The sequence below is a fragment of the Oncorhynchus kisutch genome, linkage group LG23, assembly GCF_002021735.2.
Source record: "Oncorhynchus kisutch isolate 150728-3 linkage group LG23, Okis_V2, whole genome shotgun sequence".
Lineage (NCBI taxonomy): Eukaryota > Metazoa > Chordata > Actinopteri > Salmoniformes > Salmonidae > Oncorhynchus > Oncorhynchus kisutch.
In genome coordinates, this window is record NC_034196.2 from 47,841,706 (window position 1) to 47,859,733 (window position 18,028).

The 18,028-nt window shown below is 50.9% G+C and overlaps 1 protein-coding gene across 1 annotated transcript in view; it reads right to left on the minus strand.

Annotated features, from left to right (window-relative positions):
- Window positions 1–874: 874 nt before the first annotated feature.
- Window positions 875–18,028, minus strand: part of LOC109882309 (paralemmin-2-like) — a 74,739-nt gene continuing 57,585 nt past the window's right edge. Inside the window, exons 6-7 of the mRNA XM_031802299.1 lie at window positions 17,392–17,532; window positions 875–2,872 (exon numbers count right to left, since the gene is read on the minus strand). Of these exons, the coding sequence (XP_031658159.1) occupies window positions 2,028–2,872; window positions 17,392–17,532 (986 nt within the window). The 3' untranslated portion in view covers window positions 875–2,027. The remainder of the gene's footprint in view (window positions 2,873–17,391; window positions 17,533–18,028) is intronic.

The window sequence follows — 18,028 nt, forward strand, 5'->3', positions numbered from 1 at the left end:
CTGATACCCTGGTAGTTCCCTCCTATACCCTGGTAGTTCCCTCCTATACTCTGATACCCTGGTAGTTCCCTCCTATACTCTGATTGTTCCCTCCTGTACTCTGATACCCTGGTAGTTCCCTCCTATACGCTGATTGTTCCCTCCTATACTCTGATACCCTCGTAGTTCCCTCCTATACTCTGGTACCCTGGTAGTTCCCTCCTATACTCTGATACCCTGGTAGTTCCCTCATATACTCTGATTGTTCCCTCCTATACTCTGATACCCTGGTTGTTCCCTCCTATACTCTGGTACCCTGGTAGTTCCCTCCTATACTCTGGTACCCTGGTAGTTCCCTCCTTTACTCTGGTACCCTGGTAGTTCCCTCCTATACTCTGGTACCCTGGTAGTTCCCTCCTATACTCTGATACCCTGGTAGTTCCCTCCTATACTCTGATTGTTCCCTCCTGTACTCTGATACCCTGGTAGTTCCCTCCTATACGCTGATTGTTCCCTCCTATACTCTGATACCCTGGTAGTTCCCTCCTATACTCTGGTACCCTGGTAGTTCCCTCCTATACTCTGATACCCTGGTAGTTCCCTCCTATACTCTGATTGTTATCCTCCTATACTCTGATACCCTGGTAGTTCCCTCCTATACTCTGGTACCCTGGTAGTTCCCTCCTATACTCTGATACCCAGGTAGTTCCCTCCTATACTCTGATTGTTCCCTCCTATACTCTGGTACCCTGGTAGTTCCCTCCTATACTCTGGTACCCTGGTAGTTCCCTCCTATACTCTGATACCCTGGTAGTTCCCTCCTATACTCTGATTGTTCCCTCCTGTACTCTGATACCCTGGTAGTTCCCTCCTATACTCTGGTAGTTCCCTCCTATACTCTGGTAGTTCCCTCCTATACTCTGATACCCTGGTAGTTCCCTCCTATACTCTGGTAGTTCCCTCCTATACTCTGATTGTTCCCTCCTGTACTCTGTCATGGTTCGGATGAGGAGCTTATGTACAGTGCTTATCGTTAATTATGATAACTGTTCATGTTTCTTACAGTACAGATGGAAGATCATAAGTAATGCCCTTCTCAGGATATATCCCAAATGGCACCCTATTCCCTATATAGTGCACTACTTTAGACCAGAGCCCTATATTCCTTATATAGTGCACTACTTTAGACCAGAGCCCCATTGCCTATATAGTGCACTACGTTTTACACAAATCCTCACATAAAACATATTTGGTGTTGTATCAAGGTCAGGGCCTCTCTACCCTCAAGGCTCTGGTCAAAAGCACTGTGTTACATGGGGAATAAGGTGCAGTTTGGGATGGGCCCCTAGTCTGTGGGATATCCATCCAGTCAGTCAGATGTCTTTGCTTGAATGAGGCAACTAGACAGATGGGATATCAACCTATACTGTACCATACTATATCTCTGTATGTGCAGGTCTACTTTCTGTTGTTTTTAGGAGTGCCAGATAGAGAGTCATCTGATCCAGGTCTTCAACACCAAACATTCCTTGGTCAGGTTTTAAAGGATTGTGTTATAACCTTTTTCTTACAGACCAAATGTATTGTGAATACAATGAAACTAGTGGCAAGCCCAACACTGTGCTGCTCTGGTTGGAATGGTGGTGTGTTGTGCTTGCTCTGGGGTAAAGTTTCCTCTAGGTACAGATCTAGGATCAGCTTCCCCTCATCCAATCCTGACCTTCATCTGTAGTCGTAAAAATCTAAAACTGACCCTTTATTCGGGGCAACTTCAACTTCCACCGTTGTCCTACTGAAGGGAGTGACAGAGTGCCTTTACTTTCTTGGGGGGGGGGCTCACAAAGGTGGGTCAAAGGTCAAAGTTAAAAAGAATGATGTCAATGCAGCCAAGTTCCAGGCGTCAGAGGGTAGGTTCTGTTAGTAGCCGTGAGGAGGAATAGGAGGAGGAGGGTTTAGGGAGGAGGGAGATCAGAGCCTTGATTAACCAATGAGCTCCTCCCTCCCAAGAGTAACAGAGAGTTGTGGGTAGTGTAGTTAAAGTAATGAGGTCACATGATAGTACAGCAGTGGCAGCGCTCTTTCTTCTCTATACCTGCTGGGGAGGGGAGTTCCTTGGTGGCCGTGGCAGAGCTCTCGTCCTTCCCCTCCGACGACAGTTCGGTGGTGTCACTGAGCGGCCGGGAGCCGGACACCAGGTCGGCGGCGTTGCCGTCCATGGTGGAGTAACCGTCTGTCACCGTTTTCTCCCGTAGTGACTTCTCATCGTCCTCATCGATCAGGACGATCTCAGCCTTGATGGTGCCGTCGAATCCCAGCAGCCTCTTGGTCTCATCCTGGTCGTCTACATTATGATTGCCCATGAAGATCATCGTGATCGGCTTCTCTGCCGTAGCCTGGGGAGCATCCGTCACCTCACCCCCGTATATCACCTCCCGGCAGGGTGGAGGCTGGGTGGTGATGGGGGCGCTTGGAGCGTGGGGCTGGGGCATCTTGTTGGCCGTGGTGGCAGAGCTAGGGACAGCTGGGGGGGTAGTGTAGGGGGTGTAGTTGGTAGGGAGGTCAGCGGAGTGGTCAATGGACCTGGGGGAGGTTTTGGGGTCATCAGCGTCGGCGGGTTTGACACGGACCTTAGCCTTGCCTCCCTGAGCACAGCCGGTGGTCGCCCCGACCCGCTTCATCAGCTCATCCACCTGTTGGGAGCTCCAGTGGTGAACCCCATTGTCCAGGGTAGAGGACCCCCCCGAGCGGACCTCGTAGACAACATTCCGGCCGTCGTCGAAAACCTTGACCCCGCAATCAGGCACTTCGTCAGGGCTGACGGAAGACGCTGACAGGATCCTGGTGTCCCCTGTCTTTCTGTCCTTCTCCACATTGATCTCCATGGCGTACATCGCTGGGTAAAAGACAGACAGACAGGTGGACGGACGGACGGACGGAGGGAGGGAGGGAGGGAGGGAGGGAGGGAGGGAGGGAGGGAGGGAGGGAGGGAGGGAGGGAGGGAGGGAGGGAGGGAGGGAGGGAGGGAGGGAGGGAGGGAGGGACGGAGGGACGGAGGGAGGGACGGAGGGAGGGAAAGAAGATATCATGTTACCAATATAGTACATCTCTGGGTGACAGACAGACAGACAGACAGACAGACAGACAGACAGACAGACAGACAGACAGACAGACAGACAGACAGACAGACAGACAGACAGACAGACAGACAGACAGACAGACAGACAGACAGACAGACAGACAGACAGACAGACAGACAGGATATCATGTGGTTTCAACTATAGTACAACTCTGGGTGATTATTTAAGATACTATTTGAGATATTTTTGGAAGATGGGCAGGAAGCTTTCCCACAAGGACCTGAGGTGGCGGAACGGAGTGCTCTCATTTGGGGTGTAGGGTTTGATCCTGAAAGTAGGGAGGGGTAGCTCCTCTTGCTGCTCTGTAGGCAAGCACCATGGTCTTGGAGTGGATGCGAGCTTCGACTGGAAGCCAGTGGAGTGTACGGATGAGTGGGGTGACGTGGGAGGACTTGGTAAGGTTGAACACCAGGCGGGCTGTAGCATTTGATGGCACAAGCGAGGGAGCCCTGCCAAGAGTGAGTTGCGGTAGTCCAGACGGGAGATGACAAGTACCTGGATTAGGACCTGCTCTGCTTCCTGTATGAGGAAGGGTGGTTCTATGGATTTCGTAGAGCATGAACCTGCAGGATGTTTTGCAGAGAACGACAGGGCCACGCCAATGTTCTTTGATGTCTGAGATGGGGACACCATGGAGTTGTTCACCGTGATAAAGAGGTCTTTGAGCAGGTATGCCTTCCCCGGGAGAAAGAGCAGCTCCGTCTTGTTGAGGTTGAGCTGCAGGTGGTGAACCGACATCCAAGCTGAGGTATCTGGCAGGCACGCAGAGATGCATGTCACTACCTGGGTGTCAGAAGGGGGGAAGGAGGAAAGTAGTTGAGTGTCATTCGCATACCAATGATAGGAGAGACATTGAGAGGAAATGATGGAGCCAAGTGACTTGGTGTATAGAGAGAAGAGGAGAGGGCCTAGAACCGAGCCCTGGGGGACACCAGTCGTGAGTGGTGCAGACACTGATCCTCTCCACGCCACCTGGTAGGATCGGCCTGCCAGGTAGGATGCAATCCAAGAGCGTGCAGAGCCTGAGATGCCCAGCCCTGAGTGGGTGGAGAGGAGGATCTGATGGAGCCTGAAACACCCAGCCCTGAGAGAGTGGACAGGAGGATCTGATGGAGCCTTAGACACCCAGCCCTGAGAGAGTGGACAGGAGGATCTGATGGAGCCTGAGAAACCCAGCCCTGAGAGAGTGGACAGGAGGATCTGATGGAGCCTGAGACGGCCAGCCCTGAGAGAGTGGACAGGAGGATCTGATGGAGCCTGAGACACCCAGCCCTGAGAGAGTGGAGAGGAGGATCTGATGGAGCCTGAGACGCCCAGCCCTGAGTGGGTGGAGAGGAGGATCTGATGGAGCCTGAGACACCCAGCCCTGAGAGAGTGGACAGGAGGATCTGATGGAGCCTGAGACACCCAGCCCTGAGAGAGTGGACAGGAGGATCTGATGGAGCCTGAGACGGCCAGCCCTGAGAGGGTGGAGAGGAGGATCTGATGGAGCCTGAGACACCCAGCCCTGAGCGGGTGGAGAGGAGGATCTGATGGAGCCTGAGACGCCCAGCCCTGAGAGGGTGGACAGGAGGATCTGACGGAGCCCGAGACGCCCAGCCCTGAGAGGGTGGAGAGGAGGATCTGATGGAGCCTGAGACGCCCAGCCCTGAGAGGGTGGAGAGGAGGATCTGATGGAGCCTGAGACGCCCAGCCCTGAGAGGGTGGACAGGAGGATCTGATGGAGCCCGAGACGCCCAGCCCTGAGAGGGTGGAGAGGAGGATCTGATGGAGCCTGAGACGCTCAGCCCTGAGAGGGTGGACAGGAGGATCTGATGGATCACGGTGTCGAAAGCAGCATATAGATCTAGGAGGATGAGAACAGAGGAGAGAGAGTCAGCTTTGGCAGTGCAGAGAGCCTCTGTGACAAAGAGAAGAGCAGTCTCTGTTGAGTGACCCGTCTTGAAGTCTGACTGGTTAGGATCAAGAAGATCATTCTGAGAGAGATAGCGAGAGAGTTGATCAGACCCAGCACATTCAAGTGTATTGGAAAGAAAAGAATGAAGGGATACAGGACTATAGTTTTTGACGTTACAGTGCCTTGCGAAAGTTTTCGGCCCCCTTGAACTTTGCGACCTTTTGCCACATTTCAGGCTTCAAACATAAAGATATAAAACTGTATTTTTTTTGTGAAGAATCAACAACAAGTGGGACACAATCATGAAGTGGAACGACATTTATTGGATATTTCAAACTTTTTTAACAAATCAAAAACTGAAAAATTGGGCGTGCAAAATTATTCAGCCCCCTTAAGTTAATACTTTGTAGCGCCACCTTTTCCTGCGATTACAGCTGTAAGTCGCTTGGGGTATGTCTCTATCAGTCTTGCACATCGAGAGACTGACATTTTTTCCCATTCCTCCTTGCAAAACAGCTCGAGCTCAGTGAGGTTGGATGGAGAGCATTTGTGAACAGCAGTTTTCAGTTCTTTCCACAGATTCTCGATTGGATTCAGGTCTGGACTTTGACTTGGCCATTCTAACACCTGGATATGTTTATTTTTGAACCATTCCATTGTAGATTTTGCTTTATGTTTTGGATCATTGTCTTGTTGGAAGACAAATCTCCGTCCCAGTCTCAGGTCTTTTGCAGACTCCATCAGGTTTTCTTCCAGAATGGTCCTGTATTTGGCTCCATCCATCTTCCCATCAATTTTAACCATCTTCCCTGTCCCTGCTGAAGAAAAGCAGGCCCAAACCATGATGCTGCCACCACCATGTTTGACAGTGGGGATGGTGTGTTCAGGGTGATGAGCTGTGTTGCTTTTACGCCAAACATAACATTTTGCATTGTTGCCAAAAAGTTCAATTTTGGTTTCATCTGACCAGAGCACCTTCTTCCAAATGTTTGGTGTGGCTTGTGGCAAACTTTAAACGACACTTTTTATGGATATCTTTAAGAAATGGCTTTCTTCTTGCCACTCTTCCATAAATGCCAGATTTGTGCAATATACGACTGATTGTTGTCCTATGGACAGAGTCTCCCACCTCAGCTGTAGATCTCTGCAGTTCATCCAGAGTGATCATGGGCCTCTTGGCTGCATCTCTGATCAGTCTTCTCCTTGTATGAGCTGAAAGTTTAGAGGGACGACCAGGTCTTGGTAGATTTGCAGTGGTCTGATACTCCTTCCATTTCAATATTATCGCTTGCACAGTGCTCCTTGGGATGTTTAAAGCTTGGGAAATCTTTTTGTATCCAAATCCGGCTTTAAACTTCTTCACAACAGTATCTCGGACCTGCCTGGTGTGTTCCTTGTTCTTCATGATGCTCTCTGCGCTTTTAACGGACCTCTGAGACTATCACAGTGCAGGTGCATTTATACGGAGACTTGATTACACACAGGTGGATTGTATTTAACATCATTACTCATTTAGGTCAACATTGGATCATTCAGAGATCCTCACTGAACTTCTGGAGAGAGTTTGCTATCCAATAAATGTCGTTCCATTTCATGATTGTGTCCCACTTGTTGTTGATTCTTCACAAAAAAATACAGTTTTATATCTTTATGTTTGAAGCCTGAAATGTGGCAAAAGGTCGCAAAGTTCAAGGGGGCCGGATACTTTCGCAAGGCACTGTAGATGAGTAGAGTGCTGGTTTCTTGAGGAGGGGAGCGACTCGGCCATTTTGAAGTCAGAGTTAGGGATGAGTTGATAAGGGAAGTGAGGAATGGCAGAAGGTCTCCAGAGTTGATCTGGAGAAAGGAAGAGGTGTTGGATTCGAGTGGGTTGTTGGGCGGCTGGACCTCACTAGTCAAAGGATTTCATCTGGAGAAAGATGGGGAGAAAGAGGTCAAGGCGTTAGATAATTCGTTGTGAGTGGGACCAGTGGACTCAATAGGCTGAGTGAATGAGTGGGACCAGTGGATTCAATAGGCTGAGTGAATGAGACCAGTGGACTCAATAGGCTGAGTGAATGAGACCAGTGGACTCAATAGGCTGAGTGAATGAGACCAGTGGACTCAACAGGCTAAATGAATGAGACCAGTGGACTCAACAGGCTAAATTAATGAGACCAGTGGACTCAATAGGCTGAGTGAATGAGACCAGTGGACTCAATAGGCTGAGGGAATGAGACCAGTGGACTCAATAGGCTGAGTGAATGAGACCAGTGGACTCAATAGGCTGAGTGAATGAGTGGGACCAGTGGACTCAATAGGCTGAGTGAATGAGACCAGTGGACTCAATAGCATGAGTGAATGAGACCAGTGGACTCAATAGGCTGAGTGAATGAAACCAGTGGACTCAATAGGCTGAGTGAATGAGACCAGTGGACTCAACAGGCTAAATGAATGAGACCAGTGGACTCAATAGGCTGAGTGAATGAGACCAGTGGACTCAATAGCATGAGTGAATGAGACCAGTGGACTCAATAGGCTGAGTGAATGAAACCAGTGGACTCAATAGGCTGAGTGAATGAGACCAGTGGACTCAACAGGCTAAATGAATGAGACCAGTGGACTCAATAGCATGAGTGAATGAGACCAGTGGACTCAATAGGCTAAATGAATGAGACCAGTGGACTCAATAGGCTGAGTGAATGAGACCAGTGGACTCAATAGGCTGAGTGAATGAGTGGGACCAGTGGACTCAATAGGCTGAGTGAATGAGACCAGTGGACTCAATAGGCTGAGTGAATGAGTGGGACCAGTGGACTCAATAGCATGAGTGAATGAGACCAGTGGACTCAATAGGCTGAGTGAATGAGACCAGTGGACTCAACAGGCTAAATGAATGAGACCAGTGGACTCAATAGCATGAGTGAATGAGACCAGTGGACTCAATAGGCTAAATGAATGAGACCAGTGGACTCAATAGGCTGAGTGAATGAGACCAGTGGACTCAATAGGCTGAGTGAATGAGTGGGACCAGTGGACTCAATAGGCTGAGTGAATGAGACCAGTGGACTCAATAGGCTGAGTGAATGAGTGGGACCAGTGGACTCAATAGCATGAGTGAATGAGACCAGTGGACTCAATAGGCTGAGTGAATGAGACCAGTGGACTCAATAGGCTGAGTGGATGAGACCAGTGGACTCAATAGGCTGAGTGGATGAGACCAGTGGACTCAATAGCATGAGTGAATGAGACCAGTGGACTCAATAGGCTGAGTGAATGAGACCAGTGGACTCAATAGGCTGAGTGAATGAGTGGGACCAGTGGACTCAATAGCATGAGTGAATGAGTGGGACCAGTGGACTCAATAGGCTGAGTGAATGAAACCAGTGGACTCAATAGGCTGAGTGAATGAGACCAGTGGACTCAATAGGCTGAGTGAATGAGACCAGTGGACTCAATAGGCTGAGTGAATGAGACCAGTGGACTCAATAGGCTGAGTGAATGAAACCTGTGGACTCAATAGGCTGAGTGAATGAGACTAGTGGACTCAACAGGCTAAATGAATGAGACCAGTGGACTCAATAGGCTGAGTGGATGAGACCAGTGGACTCAATAGGCTGAGTGAATGAGACCAGTGGACTCAATAGGCTGAGTGAATGAGACCAGGGGACTCAATAGGCTGAGTGAATGAGACCAGTGGACTCAATAGGCTGAGTGAATGAGACCAGTGGACTCAATAGGCTGAGTGGGTGAGACCAGTGGACTCAATAGGCTGAGTGAATGAGACCAGTGGACTCAATAGGTTGAGTGAATGAGACCAGTGGACTCAATAGGCTGAGTGAATGAAACCAGTGGACTCAATAGGCTGAGTGAATGAGACTAGTGGACTCAACAGGCTAAATGAATGAGACCAGTGGACTCAATAGGCTGAGTGGATGAGACCAGTGGACTCAATAGGCTGAGTGAATGAGACCAGTGGACTCAATAGGCTGAGTGAATGAGACCAGGGGACTCAATAGGCTGAGTGAATGAGACCAGTGGACTCAATAGGCTGAGTGAATGAGACCAGTGGACTCAATAGGCTGAGTGGGTGAGACCAGTGGACTCAATAGGCTGAGTGAATGAGACCAGTGGACTCAATAGGTTGAGTGAATGAGACCAGTGGACTCAATAGGCTGAGTAAATGAGACCAGTGGACTCAAGAGGCTGAGTGAATGTGACCAGTGGACTTAATAGGCTGAGTGAATGAAACCAGTGGACTCAATAGGCTGAGTGAATGAAACCAGTGGACTCAATAGGCTGAGTGAATGGGACCAGTGGACTCAATAGGCTGAGTGAATGGGACCAGTGGACTCAATAGGCTGAGTGAATGAGACCAGTGGACTCAATAGGCTGAGTTAATGAGTGGGACCAGTGGACTCAATAGGCTGAGTGAATGAGTGGGACCAGTGGACTCAATAGGCTGAGTGAATGAGACCAGTGGACTCAATAGGCTGAGTGGATGAGACCAGTGGACTCAATAGGCTGAGTGAATGAGTGGGACCAGTGGACTCAATAGGCTGAGTGAATGAGTGGGACCAGGGGACTCAATAGGCTGAGTGAATGAGACCAGGGGACTCAATAGGCTGAGTGAATGAGACCAGTGGACTCAATAGGCTGAGTGAATGAGACCAGTGGACTCAATAGGCTGAGTGAATGAGGAACAGATGTCGTCGACCTTCTTGTCAAAGTGGTTGACAAAGTCATCCACAGAGAGGGAGGAGGAGGGGGGAGGGGGGAGGAGGGAGGGGGAGAAGGATTAAGGAAGGAGGAGAAGGCAGAAAAGAGTTTCCTAGGGTTAGAGGCAGAAGCTTGAAATTTAGAGTGATAAAAGTGGCTTTAGCAGCGGACCCAGAGGAAGAGAAAGTAGAGAGGAGGGAGAGGAAGTGTGATATGTCCTCCGGATGTTTAGTTTTCCTCCATTTACACTCAGCTGCCCGCAGTCACTCAGCCACGGAGCAGGGGAGTAGGCAAACAGCCTCTAGTAAAGATGAGGTCAACTGTATTGTCTGCCTTGTGAGTGGGAGGGGACTGGGAAATGGTCAAAAGGAGGGAAAAGAGAGAGTTGGAAAGAAATTAATAGAAGGCAGTCGTCGGGAGGTTGAAGTCGCCAAGTACGAACAGCGGTGAGCCATCGTCAGGACATTAGCTTATCAAGGTGTCAAGATCATTGATACACTCTCAAGGGTCACAGTGAGATTAGTAGGAGAACAGAGACCTGGAGGGGGTCACAGTGAGATTAGTAGGAGAACAGAGACCTGGAGGGGGGTTACATTGAGATTAGTAGGAGAGCAGAGACCTGGAGGGGGTTACAGTGAGATTAGTAGGAGAACAGAGACCTGGAGGGGGTTACAGTGAGATTAGTAGGAGAACAGAGACCTGGAGGGGGTTACAGTGAGATTAGTAGGAGAACAGAGATCTGGAGGGGGGTTACATTGAGATTAGTAGGAGAGCAGAGACCTGGAGGGGGTTACAGTGAGATTAGTAGGAGAACAGAGACCTGGAGGGGGTTACAGTGAGATTAGTAGGATAACAGAGACCTGGAAGGGGGTTACATTGAGATTAGTAGGAGAGCAGAGACCTGGAGGGGGTTACAGTGAGATTAGTAGGAGAACAGAGACAAGGAGGGGGTTACAGTGAGATTAGTAGGAGAACAGAGACCTGGAGGGGGGTTACATTGAGATTAGTAGGAGAACAGAGACCTGGAGGGGGTTACAGTGAGATTAGTAGGAGAACAGAGACCTGGAGGGGGTTACAGTGAGATTAGTAGGATAACAGAGACCTGGAGGGGGGTTACATTGAGATTAGTAGGAGAACGGAGACCTGGAGGGGGTTACAGTGAGATTAGTAGGAGAACGGAGACCTGGAGGGGGTTACAGTGAGATTAGTAGGAGAACAGAGACCTGGAGGGGGTTACAGTGAGATTAGTAGGAGAATGGAGACCTGGAGGGGGGTTACAGTGAGATTAGTAGGAGAACAGAGACCTGGAGGGGGTTACAGTGAGATTAGTAGGAGAACGGAGACCTGGAGGGGGGTTACATTGAGATTAGTAGGAGAACGGAGACCTGGAGGGGGGTTACATTGAGATTAGTAGGAGAGCAGAGACCTGGAGGGGGTTACAGTGAGATTAGTAGGAGAACAGCCTCCAATAAAGATGAGGTTAAGAGTATTGTCTGCCTTGTGAGTTGGAGGGGATTGGAAAAATAAATCAATCGAAGGCGATGTCGGGAGGTTGAAGTCATCAAGTACGAATAGCGGTTAGCCATCGTCAGGAAGTGAGTTTATCAAAGTGTCAAGCTCATTGGATGAACTCTCCAAGGTGTGGAGCTCATTGGATGAACTCTCCAAGGTGTGGAGCTCATTGGGTGAACTCTCCAAGGTGTCGAGCTCATTGGATGAACTCTCCAAGGTGTGGAGCTCATTGGATGAACTCTCCAAGGTGTGGAGCTCATTGGATGAACTCTCCAAGGTGTGGAGCTCATTGGATGAACTCTCCAAGGTGTGGAGCTCATTGGATGATCTCTCCAAGGGCTTCTGGTGGGCGATATATGACAATAATGTTAAGCTTGAGTGGACAAGTGACAGTGATAGAATGGAATTGAAATGAGGAGATGGACAGGCAAGAGGAAAAAAACAGAAAATCTCCACTCAGGAAAAATGTGTATCAATATGCCACCAGAGCGATGACCAGATGCTCTCGGATTAGGAGAGAAAAAGTAGTCAGATGAAGAGAGAGCAGCTTGAGTAGCAGTATTTTCTGAGTTGATCCAAGCCTCCGTCAGGGCCAAAAAGTCAAGGAACTGAAGGGCAGCGTAGGATAGGATGAACTTGGAGTTCTTGACCTCAGATGGGCAGTTCCAAACGCTGCCAGAGACAAAGGAATTCCACATGGGGTTGTGCGGGCAGGGTGCGCTAAAACAGAAATAGCCAGGGGTTGGGGAGCGTCTGCCTACAGGGAGAGGAGCGAACAGGTACAGAAAACACACACATAGTGAGATCTGTAAATAACTAGGTAAGATACTCAAGTGAGAGAGTGATGGGAAGCTACTCTATTTCCTTCCAGAATAACTCAGCTGAACAGTATTAGTTTAACAACCAGACCACCGCTGGGAAAAACAGGAGAGACTGATGTACTAATACTATTGCTGATTGGCTTGAAGATGAAAAACCCCCCTGATTACCTAAACAAGTCATAAGTTGCCCTGACACTCCTGGTTGATGTGTCAACAAATGTCTTCAAGTTGTGAGCAGTCAGCAGTTCACACACCAAGTAGGTCACTGGGAGACAGACAGCATTTAAAGTAGATGGCCCTAGTTCAACCTCTCACGCCCGGAGATAACAGGAGTCCTCTAGCTCTAGAACCTGTTAGTCCTGTGATCAGAGCCCAGTCCCAGGACCCAGTCCCAGAGCCCAGTCCCAGGACCCAGTCCCAGAGCCCAGTCCCAGGACCCAGTCCCAGGACCCAGTCCCAGGACCCAGTCCTAGGACCCAGTCCCAGGACCCAGTCCCAGGACCCAGTCCCAGGACCCAGTCCTAGGACCCAGTCCCAGGACCCAGTCCCAGGACCCAGTCCCAGGGCCCAGTCCCAGGACCCAGTCCCAGGACCCAGTCCCAGGACCCAGTCCCAGGACCCAGTCCCAGGACCCAGTCCCAGGGCCCAGTCCCAGGACCCAGTCCCAGGACCCAGTCCCAGGACCCAGTCCCAGGACCCAGTCCCAGGACCCAGTCCCAGGGCCCAGTCCCAGGACCCAGTCCCAGGACCCAGTCCCAGGACCCAGTCCCAGGACCCAGTCCCAGGACCCAGTCCCAGGACCCAGTCCCAGGACCCAGTCCCAGGGCCCAGTCCCAGGGCCCAGTCCCAGGACCCAGTCCCAGGACCCAGTCCCAGGACCCAGTCCCAGGACCCAGTCCCAGGGCCCAGTCCCAGGACCCAGTCCCAGGACCCAGTCCCAGGACCCAGTCCCAGGACCCAGTCCAGGACCCAGTCCCAGGACCCAGTCCCAGGACCCAGTCCCAGGGCCCAGTCCCAGGACCCAGTCCCAGGACCCAGTCCCAGGGCCCAGTCCCAGGACCCAGTCCAGGACCCAGTCCCAGGGCCCAGTCCCAGGACCCAGTCCCAGGACCCAGTCCCAGGACCCAGTCCCAGGGCCCAGTCCCAGGACCCAGTCCCAGGACCCAGTCCCAGGACCCAGTCCCAGGACCCAGTCCCAGGACCCAGTCCCAGGACCCAGTCCCGGCCAGTCCAGACCCAGTCCCAGGACCCAGTCCAGGACCCAGTCCCAGGACCCAGTCCCAGGACCCAGTCCCAGGGCCCAGTCCCAGGACCCAGTCCCAGGACCCAGTCCCAGGACCCAGTCCCAGGACCCAGTCCCAGGACCCAGTCCCAGGGCCCAGTCCCAGGACCCAGTCCCAGGACCCAGTCCCAGGACCCAGTCCCAGGGCCCAGTCCCAGGACCCAGTCCCAGGACCCAGTCCCAGGGCCCAGTCCCAGGGCCCAGTCCCAGGACCCAGTCCCAGGGCCCAGTCCCAGGACCCAGTCCCAGGACCCAGTCCCAGGACCCAGTCCCAGGACCCAGTCCCAGGGCCCAGTCCCAGGACCCAGTCCCAGGGCCCAGTCCCAGGACCCAGTCCCAGGACCCAGTCCTAGGACCCAGTCCCAGGACCCAGTCCCAGGGCCCAGTCCCAGGACCCAGTCCCAGGACCCAGTCCCAGGACCCAGTCCCAGGACCCAGTCCCAGGACCCAGTCCCAGGGCCCAGTCCCAGGACCCAGTCCCAGGGCCCAGTCCCAGGACCCAGTCCCAGGGCCCAGTCCCAGGACCCAGTCCCAGGACCCAGTCCCAGGACCCAGTCCCAGGGCAGTTAATGTTAATATGTTGAACTGATCAGTGATCTGAGTTTGAGTTTATTTATATTTTTACAGTGCACATGAATCAACGTTTCAGTAAAAGTGCTGGTTTTAGCCAGTCGGCTAATTTTGACCTGGAGTCCCTGGGCAAGTTTTTAAAAACAATTACAATAACAATACAGTAGTGAGAACATGCAGAGAAACATAGAACAAGAGACACGTAGCACGCAGAGAGAGACACATAGAACAAGAGACACGTAGCACGCAGACAGAGATACATAGAACAAGAGACACGTAGCACGCAGACAGAGATACATAGAACAAGAGACACGTAGCACGCAGAGAGAGACACATAGAACAAGAGACACGTAGCACGCAGACAGAGATACATAGAACAAGAGACACGTAGCACGCAGACAGAGACACATAGAACAAGAGACACATAGCACGCAGACGGAGAAACATAGAACAAGAGACACGTAGCACGCAGAGAGAGACACATAGAACAAGAGACACGTAGCACGCAGAGAGAGACACATAGAACAAGAGACACGTAGCACGCAGACAGAGATACATAGAACAAGAGACACGTAGCACGCAGACAGAGATACATAGAACAAGAGACACGTAGCACGCAGAGAGAGACACATAGAACAAGAGACACGTAGCACGCAGACAGAGATACATAGAACAAGAGACACGTAGCACGCAGACAGAGACACATAGAACAAGAGACACATAGCACGCAGACGGAGAAACATAGAACAAGAGACACGTAGCACGCAGAGAGAGACACATAGAACAAGAGACACGTAGCACGCAGACAGAGCCACATAGAACAAGAGACACATAGCACGCAGACGGAGAAACATAGAACAAGAGACACGTAGCACGCAGAGAGAGACACATAGAACAAGAGACACGTAGCACGCAGAGAGAGACACATAGAACAAGAGACACGTAGCACGCAGAGAGAGACACATAGAACAAGAGACACATAGAACGCAGACAGAGACACATAGAACAAGAGACACGTAGCACGCAGAGAGAGACACATAGAACAAGAGACACGTAGCACGCAGACGGAGAAACATAGAACAAGAGACACGTAGCACAAGAGACACGTAGCACGCAGACAGACACATAGAACAAGAGACACGTAGCACGCAGACAGACACATAGAACAAGAGACACGTAGCACAAGAGACACGTAGCACGCAGACAGACACATAGAACAAGAGACACGTAGCACGCAGACAGACACATAGAACAAGAGACACGTAGCACGCAGAGAGACACATAGAACAAGAGACACGTAGAACAAGAGACACATAGCACGCAGACAGACACATAGAACAAGAGACACGTAGCACGCAGACAGAGACACATAGAACAAGAGACACATAGAACAAGAGACACATAGCACACAGACAGAGAAATAGCACAAGAAGCAACATTGTTTCCACACCTCACCAGCTACAGACAACAGGCAACATGGAAAGCGACAACACACAGCTAGGGATGATGTTCATTAGTCTGATTGACCTATAGCCATGTCTTCATGTTTTTTGTGAAAGTGTGATCGGTCGTGCAGGTCTGTGTGTCTAATGGAAGTGTATTCCAGACATGGGAAGCTCTCACAGAGAAAACAGATTTACTAAAGGTGCTTTTCCTTAAGGGAACTAAACAGTCACCTCTCATTGTAGACCTTGTAGATCTGCTGCCATATGTCTGGGTTTTCTGTTTAACAAAAATACTGAGTGGAGGGGGAGGAGCCTGGCCATTTAGGATCTTGAATACAAGACATGCGTCGGTTTATTGTACATGATTTCTGGGGATGTAACAGTGATGATGGCTATTGGGCTTCCTATCAAGCATTTTGAGAGCCTGCTTGTTGACAGACTGAATGGGTTTTAATGTTGTACAGCAAGCTTGGGCCCAACTAGTCAAGCAGTATGTTTAAGTGGGGGAGTATCATAGATTTGAAGTACAGTTTTGCTACCTCTGTAGTCAAACAATTTCGTATAAATCGGAAAATTAGCGAGGTTGAATTTGGTCATTTGAGTTGCCTTTTTCACCTGCTTTTTAAAAGAGAGGTTAAAATCAGATACCACCTGCAGCTTCTCCCCTGACACTTAGACATCTGGCTCAGTAGCATCAGATACCACCTGGAGCTTCTCCCCTGACACATAGACACACAGACACATAGACACACAGACATCTGGCTCAGTAGCATCAGATACCACCTGGAGCTTCTCCCCTGACACACAGACACATAGACACAAAGACACATAGACACACAGACATCTGGCTCAGTAGCATCAGATACCACCTGGAGCTTCTCCCCTGACACATAGACACACAGACACATAGACACACAGACATCTGGCTCAGTAGCATCAGATACCACCTGGAGCTTCTCCCCTGACACACAGACATCTGGTTCAGTAGCATCAGATACCACCTGGAGCTTCTCCCCTGACACACAGACATCTGGCTCAGTAGCATCAGATACCACCTGGAGCTTCTCCCCTGACACACAGACATCTGGCTCAGTAGCATCAGATACCACCTGGAGCTTCTCCCCTGACACACAGACATCTGGCTCAGTAGCATCAGATACCACCTGCAGCTTCTCCCCTGACACACAGACATCTGGCTCAGTAGCATCAGATACCACCTGGAGCTTCTCCCCTGACACACAGACATCTGGCTCAGTAGCATCAGATACCACCTGGAGCTTCTCCCCTGACACATGGACACACAGACATCTGGCTCAGTAGCATCAGATACCACCTGCAGCTTCTCCCCTGACACACAGACATCTGGCTCAGGAGCATCAGATACCACCTGGAGCTTCTCCCCTGACACACAGACATCTGGTTCAGTAGCATCAGATACCACCTGGAGCTTCTCCCCTGACACACAGACATCTGGCTCAGTAGCATCAGATACCACCTGGAGCTTCTCCCCTGACACACAGACATCTGGCTCAGTAGCATCAGATACCACCTGGAGCTTCTCCCCTGACACACAGACATCTGGCTCAGTAGCATCAGATACCACCTGCAGCTTCTCCCCTGACACACAGACATCTGGCTCAGTAGCATCAGATACCACCTGGAGCTTCTCCCCTGACACACAGACATCTGGCTCAGTAGCATCAGATACCACCTGGAGCTTCTCCCCTGACACATGGACACACAGACATCTGGCTCAGTAGCATCAGATACCACCTGCAGCTTCTCCCCTGACACACAGACATCTGGTTCAGTAACATCAGTTGTCAACTTTGTGAAGAACATGCAGACAGTTTTTTCACATTGAGATTCAAACATGAATCACTGAGCCACTTTGTACCTTCCTATTGGTGAGTCTGTGGGCTGCCACATTGTACCTCCCTCACTCTCCGTTAGCTAGCTACTACCCGCTACCCCTCCCTGGTCCTAGTACTGTTCTCCCTTGGCTCCGGTCCAAACCTCACAACTCCTTCCTCCCCCACCCAGCACCTACCAGGTTTCTTTGGCTGCTCCCCAGAGGCAGATGCTGTTGAGGCTGTGGCCTGATGAAGAGAAGTGGTGGAGGAGTCTCTGATGTCTGGCTGCTGCTCAGAGAGCTGGTCGGGGAGCTGGGGTGAGGCGTTACTCACAGCATCTGGTTGGGGCGGAGAGCAGGAGAGGAAGTCAGACTGGACCCTCCCACCCTAGCACACACTCAATCTCTCTCTCTTTGTATCTGTCCCTTTCTTGCTCTCCCCCCTCTCTCTCCCTCTCTCTCTGTATTCCTCTCTCCCTCCCCCTCTATCTCTCTTCCCCCTCTCTCCCTCTCCCTCTCCCTCCCCCTCTATCTCTCTTCCCCTCTCTTCCCCCTCTCCCCCCTCTGTATCTCTCGCTCTCTCTCTCTCTCTCTCTTTCTCTATCTCTCTCTCTGTATCTCTCTCTCTCTCTCTCTCTCTCTGTATCTCTCTCTCTCTCTCTGTATCTCTCTCTCCCTCTCTCTTTCTCTCTCTGTATCTCTCTCTCTCTCTCTGTATCTCTCTCTCCCTCTCTCTTTCTCTCTCTGTATCCCTCTCTCTCTCTCTCTCTCTCTCTCTCTCTGTATCTCTCTCTCCCTCTCTCTCTCTCTGTATCTCTCTCTCCCTCTCTCTTTC